At 46.4% G+C, this 26,447-nt stretch overlaps 1 protein-coding gene across 1 annotated transcript in view; it reads left to right on the top strand.

The window, feature by feature from the left end:
* Positions 1-5,363: 5,363 nt before the first annotated feature.
* Positions 5,364-26,447, top strand: part of LOC146080690 (uncharacterized) — a 32,351-nt gene continuing 11,267 nt past the window's right edge. Inside the window, exons 1-2 of the mRNA XM_083188224.1 lie at positions 5,364-5,666; positions 21,991-22,161. Coding sequence (XP_083044350.1) covers positions 5,550-5,666; positions 21,991-22,161 — 288 coding nt within the window. The 5' untranslated portion in view covers positions 5,364-5,549. The remainder of the gene's footprint in view (positions 5,667-21,990; positions 22,162-26,447) is intronic.

The raw sequence follows: 26,447 nt of genomic DNA, 5'->3' as shown, positions 1-26,447 counted from the left end.
TGTCCCAAAAACTTTTCATAGTAAAAAGCGTACATACAGTACAAATACATTTATTTGTAATATCATAGAGATCTGTGAGGTGCTTTTATCGGATCAATGCCCACAAAATGTAAATTTCCATCTGATTCATATAATTATATTGAAAATAAATATTATTTATTTTAGGGGGAAAAGGGTGTTTTTTTTGGGGGGGGGGGGTAAAGTACTTACATTTTATATTTTCAACATGGTTTTTACATTAAGCATAACTCATTAATTTAATAAGTAGCGATTTTGCTATATATTGGAAACTGATGGGCATCGATAGATTATAATCTGAAGTATATACTGTGTTTTAACTGGCTAATGTTTGTCCCAGAAAATTCTCATAGTATTTTCGTTGCTTTGTGTAAAGCATATTTATTTAGAGCTTACTCAACACAATTTAATAATATATACATACATATACTGTACTATTCACTTTTAAACACCATATATTATCAAAATATATATATATTTATGGTATACAGCTGTACCCTCAATAACCAATGGTTCTAAACCATTGATGATTGAGTTTTCCGATTGTACAGACCCCTGCAATGGAGCTGGAGGCATTGTCAACATTAGTTTTTCACTTTTATGTAATTTTTAGGACTTTTCATACTTTTACATGGACTTCAATTGGGAACGTTAAAGTGCTACACTAATTGGGGTTCCATGTTGACAGGTGTCGACATTGACGCCTCCAAAAAACTTCATTTCTACCCTTTTCATGTTAAACTTTTGCTGGTGTCGACCTTTTGCATGTTAAACCTTTTGGTGTTGACCTATTGATTGTCTGCCCAGACACTGAAGACTCAATCCACACTCAAGCTGGAGCCCGCCAATGTTTTGCAAGCTAATATACTGTGCATTAACTTATAAACTATTTTGGACAATTCACAATCCCTGATCGAAGGCCATAATCAAAATCATCCATTATTTATTTACAGTTTCTTATATAGCGCAGCAGATTTCGTTGCACTTTACAATGGTAGACCGTGTTAAAACAAACTGGGTAACAACAGACAGACTTGGAGGTAAGAGGGCCCCGCTGTAAGCTTACAATCTATAGGGATATAGGAGGGATACACAAGGACAAGCACCAGTAATAGCATAGCAGTCCCACCAAGTTGCAAGTCCAGAAAGTGCCTCAGACGGTTATGCGTGTGGAACTTAAATATAATAGGCTTGCCTATGTGAGTTTTCAGGGAACGCTTGAAGGTTTGGATGCTAGTGGAGAGTCTTAGTGTGCGTAGAAGGGCATTCCATAGGGGTGGGAGCAGCCCAATGAATGTCCTGTAATAGTGAATGGGAGATGGTGATCCGTGCAGAAGAGAGACGCAGATCTTGTGCAGAGCGGAGTGGTCGAATTGGGAGATATTTTGAGATAAGTAAAGAGATATATGCCGGTGTAGTATGGTTAATAGCTTTATATGCGAGTATAAGTATTTTATATTGAATACGGTATAATACAGGCAACCAATGGAGGGACTGGCAGAGTGGATCAGCAGACGATAAGCATCTTGCTAAGAAGATCATCCTAGCAGCAGCATTTAGAATGGATTTCAGTGGCGAGAGTGTTCTTGGGAAGACCATTAGTTAGTAGACTATTGCAATAGTCAATGCGGGATATAATGAGTGCATGAAACCCATTAAATCTTTTATAGTCCAGGGTCTCTGAGCTTGCAACTGGTATTGAATAATAGGGGCAAAAAAGTGTGCGGTCCTTCCTATTCTCCTATAACCAGCATTAGGCTGAACCAGCTGGATCTACTGACACTACAGGGGAGGTGTCGTACAGCATCCATAGGATTGATTGCTTAGAGCTTTAACCCCTTGAGTGTTGGGTTTTGCTGGGGCAGGACAAACCTACCAGGCAGATTTGTCCTGCCCCAGCAAAACCCACCACAGGACTTTGGAAGCCCCCCCCCCTCCCTCACCTATGCTCCGGCATTAGAATGCAGGAGCTTCCCTGCTGCCACTGCCTTAGCCGCCTGTCACATTCAGCAGTGACGTCAGCAGCAGGCTGGGGGATGTTCGCGGCGGCTCGGGAGGACTCTGGTGCCTGAGCGCTCCTGAGTCCCCCCGAGCCGCGCCGACCATACCCGAGCCTGCCTCCAACGTCACTGTAAAATGAGTGATGGCTGGCGGGCGGGTCAGGGGAGCTCTGGTGTACCGATCACCAGAGCAAAGGTGATGGGGGGGACTGGAGGGACTCCAAGGTTGTGACGGGGGGTGGGCTCTACAGGTGCTGAGCCCAGAAAATTTCCGGGCATACCACTCAAATGGTTAAAACTGCTGCAAAAGGGCAATCCGCATGGCCCCATTTATTCAGAGTTCCCGAGTGATCTATCAGAGCCCAAGGCTGGTTTTACTTTGTGAATACAGGTTGAGTATCCCTTATCCAACTATCCGTTATCCAAATTATTCTGAAAACCATAGTCTCCAAAATGTACTTGCTATATCTGTAACTGCCACTACTGGGGAAATAACATGTAACTGGTGCTAAATATGTGCAAGGACATGATTGCTTGGCATTCAAATTCAGTGCCTGAGATAGTACACAAACTTTGTTTCATGCACACATAAAATATATTTGTGTATATTTCATGAGTTTGATGTGCTTATACAACATAAATGCAAGATACCTCAAAATATCTCATTCAAATATAAAAATATTCCAAAATACGGAATAATTCTTCTGTTTCCGACCATTTTGAATAAGGGATACTCAACCTGTATACCCTTCAGTATTCTGACAAATTTTCTGCAGATGTATTTTATACATGTACACAAAGATTTTAGTAAGTTGCATTTTTCATATTTATAGCTATTCTATCTATCTGCCCCACCTGCAGTGCACATGGTTTTGCCCATTTTCCAAACAAATTTGTACTGGAAAAATCCTTCTCAAATAGACAAAACCATGGGGGTTATTCTAGTTCACTCTTTCTGACAAAATCCTTCTTAGATGGACAAAACCATGTGCACTGCAGGTGGGGCAGATTTAACATGTGTAGTGAGAATTAGATTTGGGTGGGGTTTTACTTCAAACTGATATCTGTATTGCAGTGTAAAAATAAAGCAGCCAGTATTTTTCCTGCATAGAGAAACTAAAATGAGTGAACTAAAATAAGGCCCCATGTGCACTGCAGGTGGGGCAGATATATAACATGTGCAGATAGAATTAGATTTGGGTGGGGTTTTTCTTCAAAGTAAGATCTATATTGCAGTTAAAAATAAAGCAGTCAGTATTTTTCCTGCATAGAAACAAAATAACTCACCCAAATCGAATTCTTTCTGCTCATGTAACATCTGCCCCACCTGCAGTGCACATGGTTTTGTCCACTTGCCTCTGAGAGTGAACCAAAATAAGGCCCTTTATCACTTCACCAAGCTTAATAAATCTACCCCTCAGATCCTTCTAAGACAATTGAACCCTACTGTGTCCCAGTAGTGCGTCATACTTTTATTTTTAATGTGTTTATAAGAATTGTATGTACATTAATGTGAAGGAGAAAGTACACACACTTCCAAATCTCTACACATCAAGATTTAAATAAAAATCATGTATCTGTGTATGGCAGATTAATTAATGATTATTATAAATTTATCACATTTTATTTGGTGATTATTAATAAAAAAAAACAAAAAAACATGAAGAGAATGCCCCAGAATGCCATGGGACCGGCAGTCCAGGGTGCAGGTCCCTGATCTTAAAGTACTAGGAGGGGAAGGGAAGCTGTCATCTATTAGAATGAACTTAGGTCTACAGTCATTAGGTCGACCCCACTAGGTCGACTGGCAGGAAGGTCGACCTGACTTAAGGTCGACATGACTTAAGGTCGAATTTGCATAAAGGTCGACATGAGGAAGGTCGACTGGTCATAAGGTCGACATGGGGTTTTCACTGTTTTTTGAGCCGACATGTGCCGACAGGCGGTATTTCATGCCCTACCATCCACTAGGGCGTGGAGGTAGAATAAAATAGTGTGCCCGAAGCATCGCGAGCGATGCGAGGGTCCGATTCTCATTGCCAACTGTGTCCATGTCGACTGTGTCGACATTCGGATAAAAAACAGTGAAAAACCCATGTCGACCTTATGACCAGTCGACCTTCCTCATGTCCACCTTTATGCAAATTCGACCTTAAGTCATGTCGACCTTGGCCCATGTCGACCTTAAGTCAGGTTGACCTTCCTGCCAGTCGACCTAGTGGGGTCGACCTAATGGCTGTAGACCTAAGTTCATTCTGACAGATGTACCGATTCCGAGGGGAATAGATCCCCCCTCCTCCAGCACAGCTATTCTGATCTCTACATGTGTAGGGATCTGCTGCAGGGGAGGTGAAATTTGCCTGGGGGGTAAGTATTAGTGGAGGAGGGGTAAAAAGGTCATATGAAACTCGAGTGGGGGGGGGGTGTTCATATAAAAATGAATACAGAGTAAGAGGGAGTGCAAAAAAATGTTGGTTTTTTTTCATAGGGTGGATTATGAATGTTTTTGTGTTTTTATTACTAAGGGGTATTTAGAATTTGAGTACTGGGGGTTTCATTGCCAATGGGGGGGGGGGGGGGGGGTTGAGGATGTCAAATCTCCCCATAGATACATGTTTGTTTAGCATATTTATTTAAAATAAAACAAAAGACCATTTGTGAGCATTGTTTTTGAAGAAAAATATGGTCAGCAGGGCCATAACTTGGTGTGGGCTAGCGGTGCACCACACCGAGTACAGGGGCTCCGTGGGTGCAACCTGCTTGCCCCACTGCCTGCGCTTATGGCTTGCAGGGTGAATGGAACGGCACCCTGCAGCCAGTGGCACGGCAGTAGTGCCCCTACAGCATTCCAGACTCCCGAGACCAAGTGATTACGGTAAATGATGCAAGGGCCCTACAGTATGTACAATTACCTCTTCCTTTATGCTTTGATATTCACTGTTTAATTCTTAAAAAATATATACAGCATGCCCTTTAACAATTTTAGCATGGCCAAATATCAAAACTGTAGCAGGGCATACTAGGATGTGTAGTTCAACAGCTGGAGTGCCAGGTTCCGCATAGCTAAATGTTATGTAATGCATACCTCCCAACATATGGCTTGAAGAAATAGGGAAAAGGGGGCGGGGCGTATGCAAATGAGGGTGCGGCTTATGCTAATTAGCCGCGACCTCATTTTCATACGAGAATAGACGCTGTGCGCATGCGCACAGCGTCTATTCTACTAGATTGGGGGGTCTCCCAACTGCCACCCCCCGCAGCGGGACAATGCCTGCCGCGGGTGGGACGTCGGGACAGGACCCGAAAATCGGGACTGTCCCGACGGAATCGTGACAGTTGGGAGGTATGTGTAATGTCTTAATACAGTATGACACAGATCTAATAAGAAAAACCCAGCAAGTTCAAGGTGGCAGAGCTCTTTTGTGCTGAAAGACTTATTGTTCACAAGTGATACATGTTCATACAGAGATTGTTACTTGTGCGAGGGATGTAACTGCACTGAAGTAATCGCACGGAAAGCTTTATTCTGAAATGCAATATTCAGATTGCAAGATCCATTTACTTTCACAAATGGGAGTAAACGTTCAAAGACAACAGGAGGATGCCACAAGTCATGTGAAACCTGATGCCTTGCTAAATAAAGTGCTGGTAAGTGATCTTATCAGTGTGCATTCATATTATATACTTATTCTTAATTGTATAGAAACTTCTTTAAAATTACTTTAATACTTGTGCGTTCATATCCAGCATTAGAAATTTACTTGTAAAAAAAATTTTTTTTATTCTGTAAATGTCTACATTAAAATGTCCAGTCCTCGCTTTCTAGCATTGTCTGTGGCTGATTTGTGTGTAGCTGGGAAGTGCGTTAGTGTAAAGTATTTTGGAGATCTGATTTGACTCAATTCTTCTGCATACTTACTGTATCTTCCACAGGTAATTCAACAGAAAACCCTAACATCTCAGCATTGTGCTCTATGCTGTAACAAACTCTGGGCAATAATTTAGATTTGTAAAGGTGCCCGTGTTGGGCTTGCGATGCAGTGCTTACTCACGCAGTGTATTGCATGTGTTTTGAACTAGATGCAATGCAATCTAGTCCAAACATACAGAGCTCATTACACCGTGTGTGGGCACCTTAAGTCTAATTGCACTGTAGTAGGGCAGGAAAAGATTGTGTATAAGTGGGGGGTGAAGGGTGAACTTTTACTAATAACACTCTGCATTAAACCTTTTGCTCTGGGTGGGACTATCAATTAAGGTCCAGTACACAGGTCTGATTCTTCTTCTATTTAACCTGAGTATGGGTGGCTGATAATTGTGTGAAGTGTGTTATACCCCTTTCACATATCAAATGCCGGGTCACTTCAGAATACGGACACTGGTCCATCCCGGTAGTGAACTGGCATTTACATTGTTTAGTCCCCCCACAGCGGAGTGTTTTCCACTTCACTGAAACTGCTCTGGTCGAAATCACCAATAACCTGCTCTCCGACAAGGCTAGGGGGGGTAACTTCTCACTACTTATGCTACTGGATCTTCCATTACTCCTCCACACTTTCTAGACTGTTGGCCTCTCAGGCACTGTTCTGTGCTGGTTCACCTCTTACCTCACCAACTGCTCCTTCTCAGTGTCTGCAATGGTTCCACCTCACCCCCTTTTAATCCTACCAGATGGGGTCCCCCGGGGTTCTGTCTTAGGCCCCCCCTACACATTTTCCCTGGGTGCTCTCATAAGCTCATTTGGCCTTTAATTCCACTATGATTCCGATGACACGCAACTGTACTTCAACTCTCCTGACCTCTCCCGCTCTGTCCTTTCCTGAGTATCCAGCTGCCTCTCTGCCAACTCCTCCTGGATATCTGAGCGCTCTCTGAAGCTCAACATAGACAAAACCCAAACTCATCTTTCTTCCATCCAAAGTTTCCACCCCACCATCCACAATATCCTAATCACTGTGGACAGCACCATCATCTCCCCCTGTTCCCACTCTTGACTCCTGCCTCTCCTGTGCCCCTCACATCCAATCCCTGGTTTAATGCTCTCAGTCTTGGTCCTCTCAGTGCTTACGAGTGAAGTGGAAGTGAGCGGTATATGTGTCCTTATAATAAGTAGTGGAGGAGTAGTGTGCAGTCAGGAATATGGGTCCCTTTGTGTCTGGCAGCTTGCTGTGTACGGTCTCCGGGGTTCCCGCTAATGCCTGTAGGATTAATGCCGCTGCTTACTTCACCAGTGTCAGCGTGAATGCACAGGTAGCTCCTAGTGGATTGCTGGTTGGGCAAAAGCACAAGGAGATGCTGATGATGCTGCAGGCGGAACTGGAAGTTTTGCAAAGTGGCAATGGGAGACTTCTTCCGCCGTAGGGAGACTTATTTATTTTCTTCCGCCATTACCAAAATTATTTTCAAGTACCCCCAACTGGTCTGCAGTGTACCTCCAGGAGTAAAAGTACCACAAGTTGGGTCTGTAGACTGTAAGCTCCTTGAGCATGGCTACCCTATTTTCCCAGCCCTTTTCTCTTGCAAATCAATTAAAGCTCTCTTACTCACTTACCATCTATACCCTTATCTCTTCTCCGCTATGTTCATTCATCTATACTAATGACAACCTACCCCTGATAGCATGCAGAATACTCCTCTGCTTCACTACATCTTTAGAGCAAAATATGTTTATTGAGATTTTCGAGCATAACAAACAAAATTGCGATACAGCGAGAAAATGTCATCAACAACATCATATAATGTAACATAGGATATCACATAAAGGGAAGTATAGGGGGACGAGGAGAGAATAAGGGAAATAGTGGGTAATAACAAAGATCAGAGAGGAGGGAAGGGGGACAGATCCGCAGTGACAATCTAGTTACATACAAAGAAGATAATGAACATGTTATTTCCTTTAGGTGTACATTTGCCAAATCTTTTACACAAAATGCAGTTAAGGTAATGTGGAGGTGGTAGATTCCAGTGCTCTCCCGTATGAGGGAGATTCTTTAAAGGTTAGCCACAAAGCCCAAGTATTTCTGAAGTAATCATCTGCAGCAGAGGACACTGTGTCCTCCATGTCCATATACATATCTATTCTGTGAAACCAATCTTTGATTGTTGGAGGAGAGGGGGATCGCCAGCATACAGGAATAACTGTCTTTGCTGCGTTGTTTAAACGGCATAGTAGAGATTTTTTATATCTAGACACAGAACCCGGCATATAGTGAAACAGCCAAAACAGGGGGCCTGGAGGAACCGCCTCACCCAGAATCATTGTGGAAATAGAGATAACACTATTCCAGTAGGGTTGTAGTGAGGGACAGTCCCACCAAATATGGAGGGGATTCCCAGGACCTAAGGAGCAGCACCAACAGATATTGGGTATACCCGTTCCCATCTTTGATATAGTATCGGGACATCTTTACCACCGTGACAGTATTTTATATTGTGTCTCTACCACCAGAATGCTGGGGGAACAAGCATGGGCCAGCTGTAGGATTTTTCCCCATTTGGTATCTGTTAAGTTAATCCCCAGGTCCTCATTCCATCTTTTAGTAAAATATGGGAGATCATGGCTGGCGTCTTCTAAGAGGAGGTTATAGATCTTAGATATAGGGCGGGAAGGGGGTTCCTCTGACGAGCATAAGAGTTCAAGGGGGTTAGAGTGGGGGACCGAAGGGTAATGGGGTCAAATGATAACAGAAAATGGCGGGTTTGTAAATTACGCCAAAAATCACTTGACGGTAAATTCCATTTCTTGCGTAAGTCCTCAAAAGAAATCACCACCGACGCGATTACCGCGATTTCCCATAGGGAACAATGTTAAATGTCCCAATTGACCCGATTTTCCATAGGGAACAATGTTAAATGGCCCACAAAGGCCAAATAGGCACCCTGAAGTGTGAAATGGCCCCCCCAATTGTTAACGCCACTCCACGATCAACGTCAACCCGAAGCGTGGCGAGCGCAGCGGTATGCGTCCTCCGACCTTTTCATACCCCCATATCCACGTCGGCGTGGAGTTGAGAATAGAAAGTGTGGCACGCGGACACCTTCACAGGTATACGCGTCCCCTCGCGGGCTTCACAGGTGTCCGCGTCCGCTCGCCACGCTTCGGGCTCGGTGGCTCGCTGTGCTCGCCACACTTTCTATACTCAACTCCACGCCGACGTGGATAGTGGGGGCAGGAAAAGGTCGTAGGACGCGTACCGCCGCCCCTCGCAGGCTCGCTGCGCTCGCCACGCTTTGGGTTAACGTTGATCGTGGGGTGGCGTTAATAATTGAGGGGGCCATTTCACACTTCAGGGTGGCTATTTGGCCTCTGTGGGCCTTTTAACATTGTTTCCTATGGAAAATCGAGTCAATTGGGACATTTAACATTGTTCCCTATGGGTAATCGCGTCGTCGCATCGCATGCGATTTTTTGGTACATGCGATGCCCGCGATGGGTGCCCTTCTAGGTAAAGAGTACCATTAGGGCGCTTATACAATTAAAAATCTTATAGGGGGGCCAATTAACCTTGAAAGCACCCATTAGTGTGCTTATACAATTTAAAATCTCATCTCATCTCATCGTATGCCATTGTATGCCATATACAATGGTATACAATTTTAAATTGTATAAGATCCCATAAGATGGAAATCGTGGGAGCCGTGATAATACACAAGTACCGTACATTGTGTGTATATGTCACAGGTATCTGGTGAGGGACAGGATTTGCTCCTGTTTGTCCACATATATTATGATTGGCAGCCACCAGCACTGGTTTTGCCTGGTACATTGGCCATAAATAATATGAATTGATCCTGGTCCACCAACCCAAGGCACCCCTGCAAGTGTCCTGAGGCACCCTAGGGAGCCTAGGCACACAGTTTGGGAACCACTGGATTACACAGTAAAATGTAATGATCAATTGGGTATCAAATATAAAAAAATATATATTATTAAAAAGAAATATATATATATATATATATATATATATATATATATAACATATAGTTGACCAATTAATATAGCATAAGAAAGCGTTCATTAATGAAATAACATACAGATTAAAATTTTACACTCTAAAGGTGCATACACATTGCCCACGATGGGAGTGTGCACCGGCGAAACATCGCCGGGTGCACGCTCCCGTTTTTACCCCTGTAGTCATCGCTGGTCTCAGGAACATGCTCCTGCGACCAGCTGATTACCACTGCTGGGCTCCCCCTGCAGTTTCTTTTTCATCAGCGACCATCTCTGGTCGCTGTTGAAAAGGAGAAACTGAGCAATATATGGCTCAGCCATATATTGCTCAGCAATATATGGCTGAGAAATATATCTCCCCTGTGTGTACGGGGCTTAAGAAATTAGTGTCAGAAGGACAGTGGAGGATATACTTAGTATCAGTCTCGGTTGTTCCTATTGGTGCCCCCTTCAGATGGTTATGCTTGGTCTCCCATTTTGTAATCCATACCATACTGATTCAAATTATTAACCTATCCCTACTCTTATTTTTATCGATACTATACACTATGGTTAGAATCCAATTGCTTCATTAATGGTAAATAATATCTGAGTATATTTTATTTTTGTGCAAAACAATTACCTAGATTGCAGCACATGCTTAGCCACAGGTGATTTAATCAGTAACTTAGTTTGAATATACCATTTGTGCATTAGCAGGAATAGCCTTAAAACCTGTTCTGTTGGGGTGCCTTAAAGGCCGAGTTTAGAAACTACTGGTCTATCCAAAAGTGCATAGGTCTAGGGCTTTTACTTAAAAGATCTCTCAATGCCAACCATAGAAACTGTAAATTGTATATAAATCATTGCACCATGTAGAGATCTTTATAAACAGCACCAGATTAGGGTGGAATACATAGCACTGATTGCATGCATAGCAGTGTTTATTAATGTAACGCCTCCTCCCAGTGGCGTAACTATCGCCCCGCAGCCCCCGCGGTGGCGGGGAGGCGCTTGGAAGGTGAGGGCGCCGGGGGAGCTGCGGGGCTATTGTTAGCCGCTGCGTCTGCCCCGGGACCTTTCGCCAGCGAATCTATCAGTCTGCGCTGCGGCTCTCCATCTCCCTGCTCTCCCGGCTCCTTCTGCAATAAAAAATGTGAAACACAGAAAATGGCTGCCCCCATAATGCAGACCGTTTTTGAGGATGCTAGAGGAGGCGGAGGCCTCGTCTAGCATCCTTAAAAACGGTCTGCTGTACAGGGGCAGCCATTTTCTGAGTGACATGTTTTTATGACAGCAGGAGCCGGGAGAGCAGGGAGACGGAGAGCCGAAGCGCAGACTGATTTGACGGCAGAAGGTCCCGGGGCAGACGCAGCGGCACTATGTGGAGGGGTAAGGGGGTTGGGGGGGGTAGAGGTGTGGGGGAGGGGGGGTCGGGGTCAAGCTGGGGGAACGCGCAAAATATTCGTGGCAGGGGGGAGATTTTTTCATAGTTACGCCACTGCCTCCTCCCATTACCACCAATAAATGACCAATAATGATTGACTTTGGATCTGCATCTTTGAGCAGGAACCATCTGGACACATGCGCAGTAGGACTCAGATGCATGTGCAGACTGAAACCATTGGCCACTAGCGTCTGACATCACCACTGTGTTCACCTCTGAATCAATCTCTGAGCTTGTCTACACTAGGGAAACCTGCTGCACCATACTGCACATTTCTATTGTGTCATATATTCAACTCTTGGCATGGCTGGATTAAGGCCACGTGAGCCTACAGAGAAGTGTAGGAGCTTTAGCCAGTGTTGTGTAAGTGTGGTCAGTGACATGAGTGGACATGCCTGGTGAAGAGGATGTACACAAACTGTGGCCCTCCAGCTGCTATGAAACTACACAACCCAGCATGCCTTGCTATAGTTTTAGCATTTCCTAATAGAAAAACTGTTGCAAGGCATGATGGGACTTGTAGTTTCACAACAGCTGGAGGGCCATAGTTTGGACTCAGCGCCATGCCTGCTCTACACTATAAGACCTGATGTTTCCCTAAAATATAGAAGGAGAACATTTACATCAATTTGTAAAGAAGATGGGAATACAGTATTAGCACTTATGATTTATGGCCGACCATGCGGGCGGCTGTCATGGGCCTATTTTTTTAGGTGTAGGCCTGGAGCTGGAGATCCATCTGCCCCAATGGTTTTTAAACCCTGACTCCTGTTGGCGACAGGTAAATGTGCCATTCATCAACACAGAAAGGTGTGGTGTTCACAGAGGGTGCAACCAAAATGCCACAATGTATATCCTCCGCAGTGTACAATCTGGTACTTTCATTTGGCAGTTTATTTGGCTTTAACTATTACTTGTCTCTCTACCTAAAGGGGCACTTAAACGCATAAATGTTCAATTAATTTTTTACTGATTGTGTACACCATTTCTAAAGTGTGTGCCTCACATTTTTCGTGGGAAAGCGCTCCACTCATCACTGTTTTGGGTGGGAGGTTTTCCATAATCTACCCTGTAGTCCAGATCTTATTCCTTAATCCAAATTTAAATTCCTTAATAAAATTTTTTTTTTAAAGTGATGATGAGTTATACACCTGGAATGGAGGCAGCGAACTACAACATGGAGGTTTTAAAGCTCATGGACAGATATGATAAATGCTTAAATGAAAGAGGTGATTACTGTATGTGGAGAAATAGATTCTGTGAAGTCTATAGTCAGAAGCAGTGGTGCAGGTGTATGTAAATGTTTTCAGTGTACATATAACAAAACAGATTCTGTGCGCTATTATGCAGGATGATCAATATGCAGTCTTCCACAGGGTTGCCGACTTTGAAAAAATCCTCTCCGGGAGAAGCCCGGAGAGGAATCTTGCATTACACGTTTTGGGGGCGGGGCTTAACTGTGACGTCATTAAGCCCCGCCCCCATTACAACAAATAGCCGAAATATCAGTTATCCATGGAGGGGGCGGGGCTAAAACGGCACGATTGTGCCGTTTTAGCTCCGCCCTCTCCCCTGAGACCCGCGGATTGCTGCATATAAATGCCGCGATCGGGGGGCTCAGTGGGGGTCCCCCTGATTCCGGGAGGGTTGCCCACCCTTCCGGGGGCCGGGAGGAAGGACCCGATTTTCGGGAGACTCCCGCAAATTCCGGGAGGGTCGGCAACCCTGGTCTTCCAGCTGTTGTGGAATTACACATTTCAGCATGTCCAGCCAGGGGCGTATCTACCCTTCCACCAGGGTTGTGCCTTCTGAAGCCAGTGGGTATAATCAATGTTATGCTGCTTTCACATTGCCTAAACGTTTGAGACCCGGTATTTTGAAATGGTATCTAAAATGGTATTTCTCTTACATTCTTATGGGATACAGGGAAGTTGTTCATAACGATGGGGAAAAGAGGGTTTCCGTAGGAGACAGGCACATATAAACTTTTATACAGGGTGTACTGGCTCCTCCCCTCTGCTCCCCTCCCATCTAGCCAGTTTAAGAAAATGTGCCTCAGGAGAAGCACGCATCAGGAAGAGCTCCAGAGAGTTTGTCTTCTGTTTATTTTCTTTATTATTTTGGGACTGCTGTTTTGGACTCAACAGCAGTCCTGCGTCGTGGGAGACTGGGGGAAGGGTTCAGCTGCAGGCCACTTCATGGTACAGAGCTGTCCCTGCCACAGGACCACTGTCCTGCGTGGGTGATGTTACCGCGGGCATTGCGCTGCAGCGCGCACACCCCTGGCATGCGGCACACCCCTAGTCCAGTCTGAAGACGTTGTGTGGTGAGTACTACCCCGGGGTCCCCCGCCGTGGGGCCCCCGGTTTACTGTGCGGCAAGATGGCGGCGGCGGTATTGGTGGTGCCCTGCACAGGGACCGCGCAACCCCCGCATACACTGGGACAGGGTACTGCCTCCTGTACTGTCCAGGGCAGTTTACCACGGGTTGGACATTCTTCAATGTCAGTCTCAGTATAAAAATGCAGGTAAGCTACGGCGCCATTACGCTGGGCGGAGCTTACCCAGAGTGGGACCATAGCTCTGTGAGGGCGCCAAAACCTGCTTCCTGCTTCTTCCCTGGCTGCTGGAAACGCCATTGTACTGCTCCAGACACTCCTCAGCGGTGTGGAACAGAGGGAATCTGCTAGCAGAGACAGCATCAGGTTTTTAGCGCTTGTGTACTTGTGCACTTGCCTGCATACACTGAAAGCATACCTCCCAACTGTCACGATTCCGTCGGGACAGTCCCGATTTTCGGGTCCTGTCCCGACGTCCCACCCGCGGCAGGCATTGTCCCGCTGCGGGGGGTGGCAGTTGGGAGACCCCCCAATCTAGTAGAATAGACGCTGTGCGCATGCGCACAGCGTCTATTCTCGTATGAAAATGAGGTCGCGGCTAATTAGCATAAGCCGCGCCCTCATTTGGAGTGTCCCTATTTCCTCCGGACTGAAGTTGGGAGGTATGTGAAAGTACTGTTATTGTACTGCACTGTACTGTATACCAGCTTTTAAAATTAGAGAGCTCAGGTTGTTTGGTGTATTGGTCCCCTCCATTACCCTCTGTACACTACCCCACTAGCTTGTTAAGCTACAGACTGGTCAGATAGTACTGCACATAGTTACTTGTGGGCCATGCATGTCCCCTCAAAGTAGTGGGGTTCCCCCACAGCTTACTGGCTTACCCACAGCTTACTGGACAGCAAAGTAGCACACAGGACAGCTCACAGGAGCCTGCCTGGGCAGCAGGGATGAAATACATGCTAGAAACTGTAACACAGTTAGCTACTACCACAGCACAGACCCAGAGAGTGCAAAGGGACGGAGCTTGCTATCCTCTCTGCTAGAGTTGATATAATGACTCCTACTCCTGGAGTATCAAGTAAGAGAAGTGCACCCTCCCAAACCCCTGAGTCTGGTGCAGAGGACGGGGGGGAGGATGAGGATGAAGAAGCAGACATGGGGGGTGAGGAGCCTGATGCTTCACAGTCACTGCTCCGGGGCACAGAGCCATTAATTATGGCAATCAGGGAGGTGCTTGACCTTCCCTTAGCTGAGTCCTCTGAAGGGGATTCCTTCTTTGCCACTCAGAAAAAAACAGCAGGTTGTTTTCCCTGAGCAGACTGACTTGGAGACTACTTTTAATTCAGCGTGGAAAAACCCAGAAATGAGGTTTAAAGTTGCTAAGACATTTACAACCACGTTTCCATTTGATCCTGCGGGACGGAAAGTGTGGGAGGAGCCACCTGAGGTGGATTCCTCTGTGTCTCGTTTAGCAAAGAAGATGGTGCTTCCAGTGCCAGGGTCTTCCTCCCTGAAAGACACCACGGACAGAAAGGTTGAAAATACCCTTAAGTCCATTTTCACTGCTAGTGGCGCGTGCCAGCGTCCAGTTTTAGCAAGCTGTTATATGGCAAAGTCTATATACACATGGGCCTTCCAGATTCAGGAAGGCCTTCTGGGTGACATGACAAAATTACACCATATTCAGGACACAGCTAAATCTCTGTGTGAGGCGCAGAAGACGTTAGGCGCCATTAACGGCCGTAACTCAGCCATGGCGGTATCGGGTCGCAGATCCCTCTGGCTCCGGCAGTGGATGGCTGACACTGACTCCAAACGGAGTGTTGAAAACCTTCCCTTCACAGGCAAACGGTTGTTTGGCAGCGATTTAGATGAGTTAATCTCTAAAGCCACAGCAGGGAAGTCCACCTTCCTGCCATCGACCCCACAGGCGCCCAAGCTTCCTTTCCCTTCTCACACCCAGCAGTCCTTTCGGCCGGCAAATTCCGCCCAAAAGCCAGGGGTGGTTCAAATGCAGCCAGAGGCTCCCGAGGTAAATTCAGAAAGCCGGCTGCTTCGGCCAACACAGAGCGGCCATCCGGGGCAGCTGCAAGTAAACCTGCAGCATGACGGTGGGGCTCCACCAATAGCTCCGGTCGAGGTGGGAGCCAGACTAGCGTTCTTCAGCCATGTTTGGGAAGCCTCGTGCCTCAATTCTTGGGTACGGGGTCTTATTTTGCACGGCTACAAGCTGGAGTTTGTAAAAAAACAACCACCTCACAGGTTTTTCAAATCAGGCCTTCCAGTGTCCCCAGTGGACCAAATGGTATTGCAGCAAGCAATCCAAAAACTAGTGCAGGCCAGAGTAATAACCCCGGTCCCTCCCCTAGAAAGGGGGCAGGGTTATTATTCAAATTTATTTGTTGTCCCAAAACCGGACGGGTCGGTTCGCCCAATACTGAACCTAAAATCCCTAAACCCATTCTTGACTGTAACCAAGTTCAAGATGGAGTCCTTGCGGGCCGTGATAGCGGCACTGGTGGAGGGGGAGTTTTTGGCATCCTTGGATGTGAAGGACGCCTACCTCCACATCCCAATTTGGCCACCTCACCAAAAATACCTGAGGTTTGCGCTGCTGAACGATCACTATCAGTTCCGCGTACTGCCGTTCGGCCTGTCCTCAGCCCCGCGCATATTCACCAAGGTGATGGCGGAGATGATGGTGGTTCTCAGGAAACAAGGGATCTGTGTTATACCATGCTTGGACCACCTGCTTGTAAAGGCTCGGTCGTCGGAGGAATTGCAGGCGGCCTTACAGATTACCATGCAGACCCTGTTGGGTCACGGTTGGCTCCTAAATTTAGCAAAGTCCTCTCTGATCCCTTCTCAGAGACTCCTGTTCCTGGGGATGGTGTTGGACACGGCTCTCATGAGAGTGTTCCTGCCACAAGAGAAGATTGATGCCAATCAACAGCTGGTCACAGACTTGTTGAAAACACCCCAGGTGTCAGTGCATCAGTGCATTGTCCTTCTAGGAAAGATGGTGGCCTCTTTCGAGGCCCTCCAATTCGGGAGGTTCCTCAGCAGGATCTTCCAGCTTGATCTACTGAGCAAATGGTCCGGTTCACATCTTCAGGTGCATCGGAAGATTGTGTTGTCGTCTCGGACGAGACTGTCACTCCAGTGGTGGCTCCACACGCCCAACCTGCTGGCAGGGTGAAGGATTGGCATCCAAGATTGGGTCTTAGTCACCACGGATGCGAGCCTCCTGGGATGGGGTGCTGTGACCAGGGGTCAGTCATTTCAGGGCAAATGGACCCTCTGGGAAACACGTCTCCATATCAACAACTTGGAGTTACATGCAGTGTATTATGCACTCCTGGAGGCGGCCCCTCTCCTCAGCGGGCATGCGGTCCGCATCCAATCAGACAATGCCACTACTGTGGCGGAACAGGCAGGGCGGGACCAAAAGCAGGTCCTGCATGCGGGAAGCAACAAAGATCCTGTCGTGGGCAGAGAGTCACTGTCAGGCTCTGTCGGCCATCTTCATACCCGGGGTGGACAACTGGGAAGCAGACTTTCTCAGTCGCCACGAGCTTCACCCCGGGGAATGGAGCCTACACCACCAGGTGTTCAGTGCTCTGGTGGCTCGGAGGGGGACTCCACTAGTAGACATGATGGCATCAAGACACAATTGGAAGGTGTCCAGTTACTTCTCCAGGGCAAGAGACCCTCAGGCAGAGGGAGTGGATGCCCTCTCCATTCCGTGGGCGTTCAACAGCCTGATTTATGTCTTCCCACCGATTCCCCTAGTGGCTCGGGTGCTAAGAAAGATATGGAGAGACGGAGCCGAGGTCATTCTAGTGGCTCCAGACTAGCCACGAAGAACGTGGTATCCAGATCTTCTAAGTCTTCAAAGGGACTCATGGCGTCTACCTCTGCAAAGAGACCTGCTCATGCAAGGTCCGTGCGTCTTCCAGGCCTTAGAGCAGCTTTGTTTGACGGCCTGGAGGTTGAGCGGCAGATCCTAACAGAGAAAGGATTTCACACATCAGTCATCAAGACCATGACGAGTGCTAGGAAGCTGGTAATGGCTGCACATTACCACCATATCTTGAAGAGATATGTAGGATGGTGTGAACAAGGGAAGTTTGCTCCGGCGGAGTTTAAACTTGATAGATTCCTCAGATTCCGTCAATCTGGCTTGGATCTGGGCCTACGTTTAGGCTCCTTGAAAGTGCAGGTATCTGCACTGTCTGTCTTTTTCCAAAAGAAGCTGGCTAATATACCTGAAGTGCAGACGTTTCTGCAAGGCGTCTTGCATATACAGCCTCCTTTTGTGGCCCCAACTCCACCATGGGACTTGGATGTCGTTCTGACGTTCCTTCGATCCTCCTGGTTCGACCGCTGGAGGAAATATATTTAAAATATCTTACATGGAAGACGGTGGTCTTATTAGCCTTAGCCTCGGCTAGGCGGGTCTCTGAGCTGGGGGTGTTAACCTGCAAGAGCCCTTATTTGATCTTCTATGTAGACAGGGCGGAATTACGCACTAATCCATGTTTTCTTCCCAAGGTGGTGTCAGCATTCCACGTGAACCAACCAATTGTGGTTCCTGCTAGTGGCCCTCAGTCTGAGGTGCCGACAGCTTTGGATGTGGTTCGGGTTCTCCGTGTGTATATCCGGAGAACGGCAAGAATTCGTAAGACTGAAGGACTTTTTGTCTTATATGATGCCCAAAAGATCGGGCGCCCTGCTTCCAAGCAGTCTATTGCACGCTGGATCTGTGCAACCATAAAACAGGCTTATGTGGTGGCAAAGCTTCCTATGCCTGCTGGGGTGAAAGCCCACTCAACTCGTTCAGTGGGGACTTCCTGGGTGGCTGCCCGAGGAGTGTCAGCCTTACAATTATGTAGAGCTGCTACATGGTCAGGCCAACACACTTTTGTCAAGTTTTACAAATTTGATGCTTTGGCCACTGAAGATACTCAGTTTGGGCAAGCGGTGCTGCGGCATTCTCCGCACAATCCCGCCCGTTCTGATGTCTTTGGTATATCCCCATCGTTATGAACGACTTCCCTGTATCCCATAAGAATGTAAGAGAAAATAGGATTTTAATACCTACCGGTAAATCCTTTTCTCAGAGTTCTTATGGGATACAGGGCGCCCGCCTCTGTGCGGAGTTCTGCCTTACTCACTCTGGTGAGCCGTGGACCACTACTGGGTCCTTTCATTACCCTGGTTCCTTTTAAGGTTAACAAGGGTGGAGGTTACCAGAATAACCTTATCGTTTACAACTCAGCTGTTCACGAGTGTTGTTGTCACTTAGGTGACACTTCTTATAATGTTGTCCCAGTTGAGACACAAAGAGTTACAAATGTTGTCAATAGTTGACATATTATAAGGCCCTGAGACTTCCACGTGTTCTGTGGTCGCTGCAGGGGTATCTGTATGTTGAAAGTTATGTTTGGGTGTGCTGGATGAATCTCACCACGTTATATATTACACATATTCCTCTCATATTGTTCTTCTCCTTCGGCATAGTTTTCTATTAACTGGCTAGATGGGAGGGGAGCAGAGGGGAGGAGCCAGTACACCCTGTATAAAAGTTTATATGTGCCTGTCTCCTACGGAAACCCTCTTTTCCCCATCGTAATGAACGACTTCCCTGTATCCCATAAGAACTCCGAAAAAGTTTTAAACCCCTTTCACAACGCACATAAATCCTGGGTCTCAAGCAGGTTTGCAGTGTGAAAGCTCATTACATATGCACTGCGCTCATTACAAATGCACTGCGCTCTCATAGCTACTGCCTGAGTCCTATATACCGGTTCAGAGCCATTCACATTGAATAAAAAAGGTCTCTGAACCATGTAGGACTCTTTTTAGCCATTTGCAAATACCGGTTATTTGTAACCGGTACATGCAGACTGGTGCTTTCACACTGCAGCTCTAACTGTTAAGAGCTGAAGTGTGAAAGGGATATTAGAGAGCAGAATGTTGCCATTGAAGTGCCTTTATCCAGCAGTGGACCTGGACATAGGTGCCGATTTATGTTTTTGCTGGTGGGTGCTCAATCCAAAAACATAGAGGAGTGGCTTCATGGGGAAGGGGTGTGGCCACAAAATAATACCAATTTATATTATGGAGCACAGTTGTCTCCAATATTCAAATTATGGCAACAGAGTTCCACATACATAAATGCCTCCACAGTGCAGGTACTCCGCGGACAGAATACACTCTTCCCGGCATACTGTTTCCCAGGTGGCGGGTCTGGCAATGTGGGTGCTGCAGCCGCAAATTAGCGGTTAATATGGTGGCCCAGCAGCGGGACTCGGACCCGTGGGTGCTCATCAATTTCCATGGGTGCTCGGGCCCTTGAGCACCCACAGAATCGGCAGCTATGGACCTGGACAAAATTCTCACCAGTAGGCACATAGCTACAAGCAGTCCCACTCTATCCCCTGCTCTGACAAATCCCACCAACCAATACACAGAGCGCCCGCAGTTTAGAGTGACTATATAGGTCTCTCTGAACTGCGTGCATGGGAGAAATCATTCGATGGTTGGTGACTATCGAATGATTTCTCCCCACTTGCGAATGGATGATTATGTAAATCATCCATTCGCAGCCGTGCAGGGGGTACTGTGTGTGATGGGGGGGGGGGGGGGGGGCGGCCGGCACTGCGGGCTGATGGGCTGATGGACTTGCAAGGCTGTGAATTTCGCAGTATTGCGAGTCAATCAGAATAAGGTCCTATATGTATCGGGTTAATATGAATAATGAACACTTGTTTGGTGTATTGTGAATAAGGGGACTGCTGTGTGGTCTCATGAGAATAGGAGATGCTACTGTGTGGTGTGCTGTGAATAAAATACATTACTGTGGTGTAATGTTAACATGAGACTGTAGTGTAGAGTAAGGCACAATGCTATGTGGTGAGATATGAGTAATGGACACTAGTGTTTGGCATAATTTGAATTTGGGGTACTATTGTTTGGCCACATCCCTTTTCCTTGATACCATGCCCTATATAAAATACTTGGTGGGTTACAGTCCCTTACAGTGCAGTGCAGGGACCTGTATTTCTACTACAGTGTGAATAAGTGTAATGCGGTCTGTCTGTCCTATATACTGCAGTAGCGCACGCAGGGGGGGTTTCTGAGTACCCAGAAACCCCCCTAGGAGTCTAAGGGACCTAGCCTGAAAGCTGAGGGTCCCCTCTTTCCATGGGTACAAGAATTTTAAAAATCGGCCCTTGGGAACCGGAGATATCTGACTTCAAAGCAGTGGTCCCCATCCAAGACTGTTAATTGCTCTTTCCAGTCAGATATTTCAGGTTCTATCTGACTTAGAGTTTTTCTGAGGGTATATTCCAAAAGCTGGGACTCTCCCCCTTTGACAGACACTAGTAGCTTGTCTCTACTCTTACCAGAACCAGAGATATCAGCCTTCCAGCAGCTGGTTACTGCTCCAGCTCCACACACCTGGTATGTAGTTTTATATACTTGTTGGCAGATTGCTCTGCCTCCTGAAGTCTGATCCCCTAGTCCCCAATACCATTTTGTAGGTGGGATTCTCTAGTTTGTAATTCCATTAAAATCTAAGAAATCTATTTCCGGGAACTGGAGATATCTGCAGTCAAGCAAGCTGTCCTCCCACCAGAAAATTATGAATAATAAGCCCACTCCACTATACACCCCTCCTCTGCATATTAAACATCCTCTACCACCCTGGAAGTTATGTATCAGGGCCCCTTCATTCAGCCCAATGCCCCCTTCTCCCACCCCATCTCCCACCATCTGTTCAGTAAAGGGGTAATTAGTGGAAATTACTGATCCAGGCCCTACATGCTGAGCGGTTGATATAATACCTCTACCACCCGCGGGACATCAAAGCTTCCCCCACCCCTACCGCTGGAGGATCGGTAGGGGCCCCAATACATTGCTATGCCCAGGGGTCTACACTGCTGTTAATGCCCCTGTATGTATATATATATATATATGTATAATACTTTAACTGACCCGGCATATACTGGGTCACCTAAGTGTCCATCTCTGTGCTTTGCTCCGCCCCTCTGGAAACCCCCTTCTGAAAATCCTGCGTTTGCCACTGTACTGTAGTGTAGAGCAGAAATGTATAAATCATAAAATATTGAGTTAACATGTATAACTGTGCTAAGTGTACTATAATGAAGTAATTGATAAGAAAAGATTAACTACTCTATGTACATTTTATTAAGTGTCAATGTTTATACCAATCTTTCCCAGGAATCTCTGGCTGATGTGAAAAGCAAATACAAGGAAGCCATGGCTTACAATGCTCAGCTTGATAAAGAAAACCTTAAACTCATGTCTGAAGTCGACAATTTAAAAGACCTCATTGAAGCAATGGAGGAAGAGATATCAGAGTTTCATAAAGATCATAAACACAACTCAGAGGTATTATAGAATTATTATTATACATGAAAATTACCTGTATCAATATATAATAATTATAGGATTATTATTATTATAAGCATATAGGGCACATTGAGAGCATACAGTACCTCCCAACTGTCCCAATTCACAGCGGGACAGTCCAGTGTTTGGAGACTGTCCCGCAGTCCCTCCCACGGGTGGCAATGTCCCATAGGAGGGAGGGGCAGTTGGGGGGAGCCGGAGATCACCTCCGCTCTGCAGTGGAGAGGCAGTGGGCAAGCGTCTGGCATCTCTTCAATGCAGGGAGGGAAGGCACAGAGGGAGCCAGTGGCTGCCTGGTCACTAGAGGAGCACTAAACACACCCCAAAAATGCTCAAATCTGGGGTCGCAGTGCTAGGCAATGCCCCTTACCCAAGGTCATGACCCCTCATGATCTAGCCACTTTTATGGATTATCCACGGCAGGTCCCGATTTGGAGAATGAGAACGTTGGGAGGTATGACTAAGGGTGTGAAACGCGTGTCTCAGTTTCCCGTCGGCGGGGGGGACGGGAACCCTGTCCATCTCCGCTTCAGGGAGACAGACAGGGTTAGGGGGGGCAGCAAGGCGGCGGGGACCCGGGGGAGCCCCGTTGTAAGGCGACGTGCGCGCATCACGTGTGCGCGCATCCCCTTACGGCGGCTGGCGGGGGATGGAGGCTGGCAAATCTTCCGCCATCCCCTGCAAGAGAGAGCGGCGCTCCATCTGTACATTTTCAGACTTTAAAAAAGTACATGTGTTTCTTTTAATACTTTTAGAATGCAAATGAGTCTGTCTCCACAAATATTGCTATGAAAAATAACTAATAAGTAATCACTCTGGTGGCAGCTCCAGTGCTGGGGCTGCAGCCGCTGCCACTGACTGATCATACATCTAGCTATTAAATGCTATTGAAATGGAAATTGTTAATTAGTTATAATAGATAACCTTAAGCCATAGGTGTGGGTGTGTCACGGCTTTGATCAAAAGGTGGGCACTCCCTAGTAGTGTCATTAGCATTTTTCAAAAGTTTGCTGAGGTTACGGTTGATAGATCGGGTACGGGTTGTTAGCTCAACAGTTGAAAAGTCGACACATCAAAAGGTAGTAAAAGGGTCAACATGAGTTTTTTATTTTTTTGGTGCCTATGTCAACATGGACACCTTATAAGTGCCATGCTTCATAGAAGTGCCATGCTCCCAGCATGCCTTTCCATAGTTTTAGCATTCCCTAATACAAAAACTTTTGCAATGCATGATAGGATTTGAGGTTTCACAAGAGCTGGAGGGCCATAGTTTGGCCATGCCTGATCTAATAATCCACATTGCTGTGTGTGAAATCACAGTTGCAAATGCAATGGTGTGCATCTCTGAAAAAAAGTGCTTTACATAGATCAATACCTTCTTTGGCTGCCTATGGGGTGTGTAGGGTCAGATGACACCATCCACACTCTGGGCCTGATTCAGATTTGATCACTGATCTGCAAATTTGTAGATGACTGCAAGCAGTTACAGTAGCTGCCGCTCAGACAGAATGAAAACCTGTCCTGTGCAGTGGTGTAACTATAGAGGGTGCAGGAGATGCAACGGCTATAGGGCCCGGCCACTGAGAAGGCAATCACCTGCACCCTTTTTTTTTAAATATTGGCCGAGGGAGCAGGAGATCTGGTACTACCTGGCAACCGGAGAACGACCAAGCCTGGTGGCAGCGCCAGAGCACCCCGCCTCTGGAGAATGAGCGAGCCTGGCAGCTAGCGTTGGAGCACAGGATATCCCGGTTGAAAGAGAACAAAAGAGGCTGGAGCACAGAATAACCTGAAGGCAAGAGAACAAGGGAGGCCAGGGCATAGGAGAACCCAGTGTTCAGAGAACAGGAGAGCCCACCAGCCAGCACAGGAGAACCCCGCAGCCAGCCCTGTAGTGTGGGAGAACCCTGCGTCCGGAACCTGCTTTATTCTTATCCTCATAATGTGTAATGTGAATATGGTGTTCTGGAGTGTGGCATAACATGTGTAAGGGGTACTAATGTGTGGCATAATGTGAATAATTAACACTATTGTTTGGTGTAATGTGAATAAGGGACTGCTGTGTGGTTTCATGAGAATAAGACACTACTGTCTGGTGTATTATACATAAAAAAATACACTTCTGTGTGGTGTAATGTTAATATGGGACTGTACTGTGTAGTGTCAAGTAAGGCACAATGCTATGGGGTGCAATGTGAGTATTTGGGGTACTATTGTTTGTCCCAATACTTTTCCCATGATACCATGCCCCATCGGTGTGTAACAGTCCCTTACTTTCTCAAGAGTGCTATGATCACTAGTTACACCCCTGTGACCTGCCACACTTAGGGTATGCTAAAACTGTGGCAGGGCATTCTGGTATGGTTTTGCTAAAGGAATGATTGGTCCTTGCTTTTTGCAAGTACAACCTACAGTATTGTATAATTATTTTGCTCTGGCTCCACTCTGTGGCAGAGGCTATGGGTGACATTCTATGGGATGAGATTTGTGTTTTTTGGCGAATATAAGTAAAAAAAATGGCGACATCGCATTTTTCCTTGAAATCGCATATTTAATAGGATGCGCTAAGGGACAGATATCGCATATTATGTGCGATAACTCATGCGGACCAAAAGTGTGTGAAAAATTCGCATTTTTATCGCATCCAGATGTTTTCGTACAGAAAAGTACAGTATACAAATCGCTTATTTAATGGGATGCGTTTTCGCAAATCGCACTTTTAAGGTGTCTAATAATCGCACTTTTTTCAGACCAGGTTCTGTTGGGTGATTTGGCCCAGAACTCACTTTGGTCAAGTGCACAAATGGTTAATTTCAGCACAGGTGCCCTCAATTTCACTCAGAAACACCCCTACATATACCCCAACATCATTAAGGACACCTGTGAGGGTTTGAGACATGGAGATTTTGCAGAGTGGTTTGGAGTTGCTCATTTGTGATGTGGCCCATTTGGAGGAGCTGCACAGGAGGGAGGAAGCTGCACACCAGATCCAGGTAGCCCCCCGACTACTGTGTACCCCACGTATGTATCGTGCTCGGCTGTACCTGGACTCCCTCTCGGATCAACAGGTTGTGGGGATGTTTAGGCTGAACCGCATTAACCTGTTGGACTTATATGAGCAGGTGAGAGATGATTTGGACCCTTTCGGGGGAGGCAACTATGCAGTGTCTGGGCTGCAGAAATTAATGTGTACCCTCTACTATTTGGCCACAGGCTCCACTCAGTCTGTGACCTCATGGTCCTTGGGGGTATCACAGTCCACTTTCTCTAAGCATTTTACTCAAGTGTTACTTGCTTTAAAGAAGTTGTGGCGGACATACATCAGATTCCCACGTTCTGAGTTGGAGTGGCAGGACCACAAGGTGGCTTTCTATAGACTCTCAGCATTCCCTCACGTGCTGGGAGCTATAGAACGGTCATCGGGTACGCTGCTTTACCACCCTGCAAAAGTAGTGATGATCGTCCAGGCTTGCTGCATGTTACACAACATAGCCCTGTCCCAACCTGCCTATGTGGAGGAGGAACATGCAGCAGTCATGCAGGAAGCCCAACCTACCACACCTCGGGTAGTGAGGGGTACGCAGAGGGGGAATCTGGTGCGTACACAAATCCTCAGGCATTACTTTTCTGGTAAGCACATGTGCCCTGTATTCCAACATGTACCTTTGCTGTAAGTGTACTCATAAACAAATTATTTAGCAATACCATCTGTTTCCACCCACATGTAGCCTAATACACAGAGCCCAACGGATGCAGCTGGTGGTGCTGACCTATCCCTTGCTGTAATCAACCTTGTAAGTACATTTGTAACATGTATGAATTAAGTTTGCTCTAAAACATGGCTCACCTGGTGTTGTGGAACTACACGTGCCAGCATGCCCTGACACACAATAACCATTACAGTCCAAACAATGAGTGCCAGAGCTTGCTGGAATATGTAGTTCCACAACCTTTGACGGGCTAGAAGTTACCCAACACTACTTTTCAGCAATCCCATTGTCATATACCATTACACTATGTCATATTTCACACAACAATTGCTTTAAAAATAATACACAGACAAAATGGTATGCGTTTAGACATTTTTACTGCAGTATTGTATGTCATAAACAACCTGCATTTTTGTCACTCAAACATTCAAACTGTCGGGGGATGTAACAAGATGTATTGCTTATTCAATGCAAATTAAAAATAAATAAAAAATATGACCTATTTTCTCCCACCATCAGGCCACCCTAAACCACTTATTGAAGCTGCACCCAGGC

The sequence above is a fragment of the Crinia signifera genome, chromosome 5, assembly GCF_055691185.1.
Source record: "Crinia signifera chromosome 5, ASM5569118v1, whole genome shotgun sequence".
Taxonomy (NCBI): Eukaryota; Metazoa; Chordata; class Amphibia; order Anura; family Myobatrachidae; genus Crinia; species Crinia signifera.
This window is presented reverse-complemented; position numbering and strand designations above follow the sequence as displayed.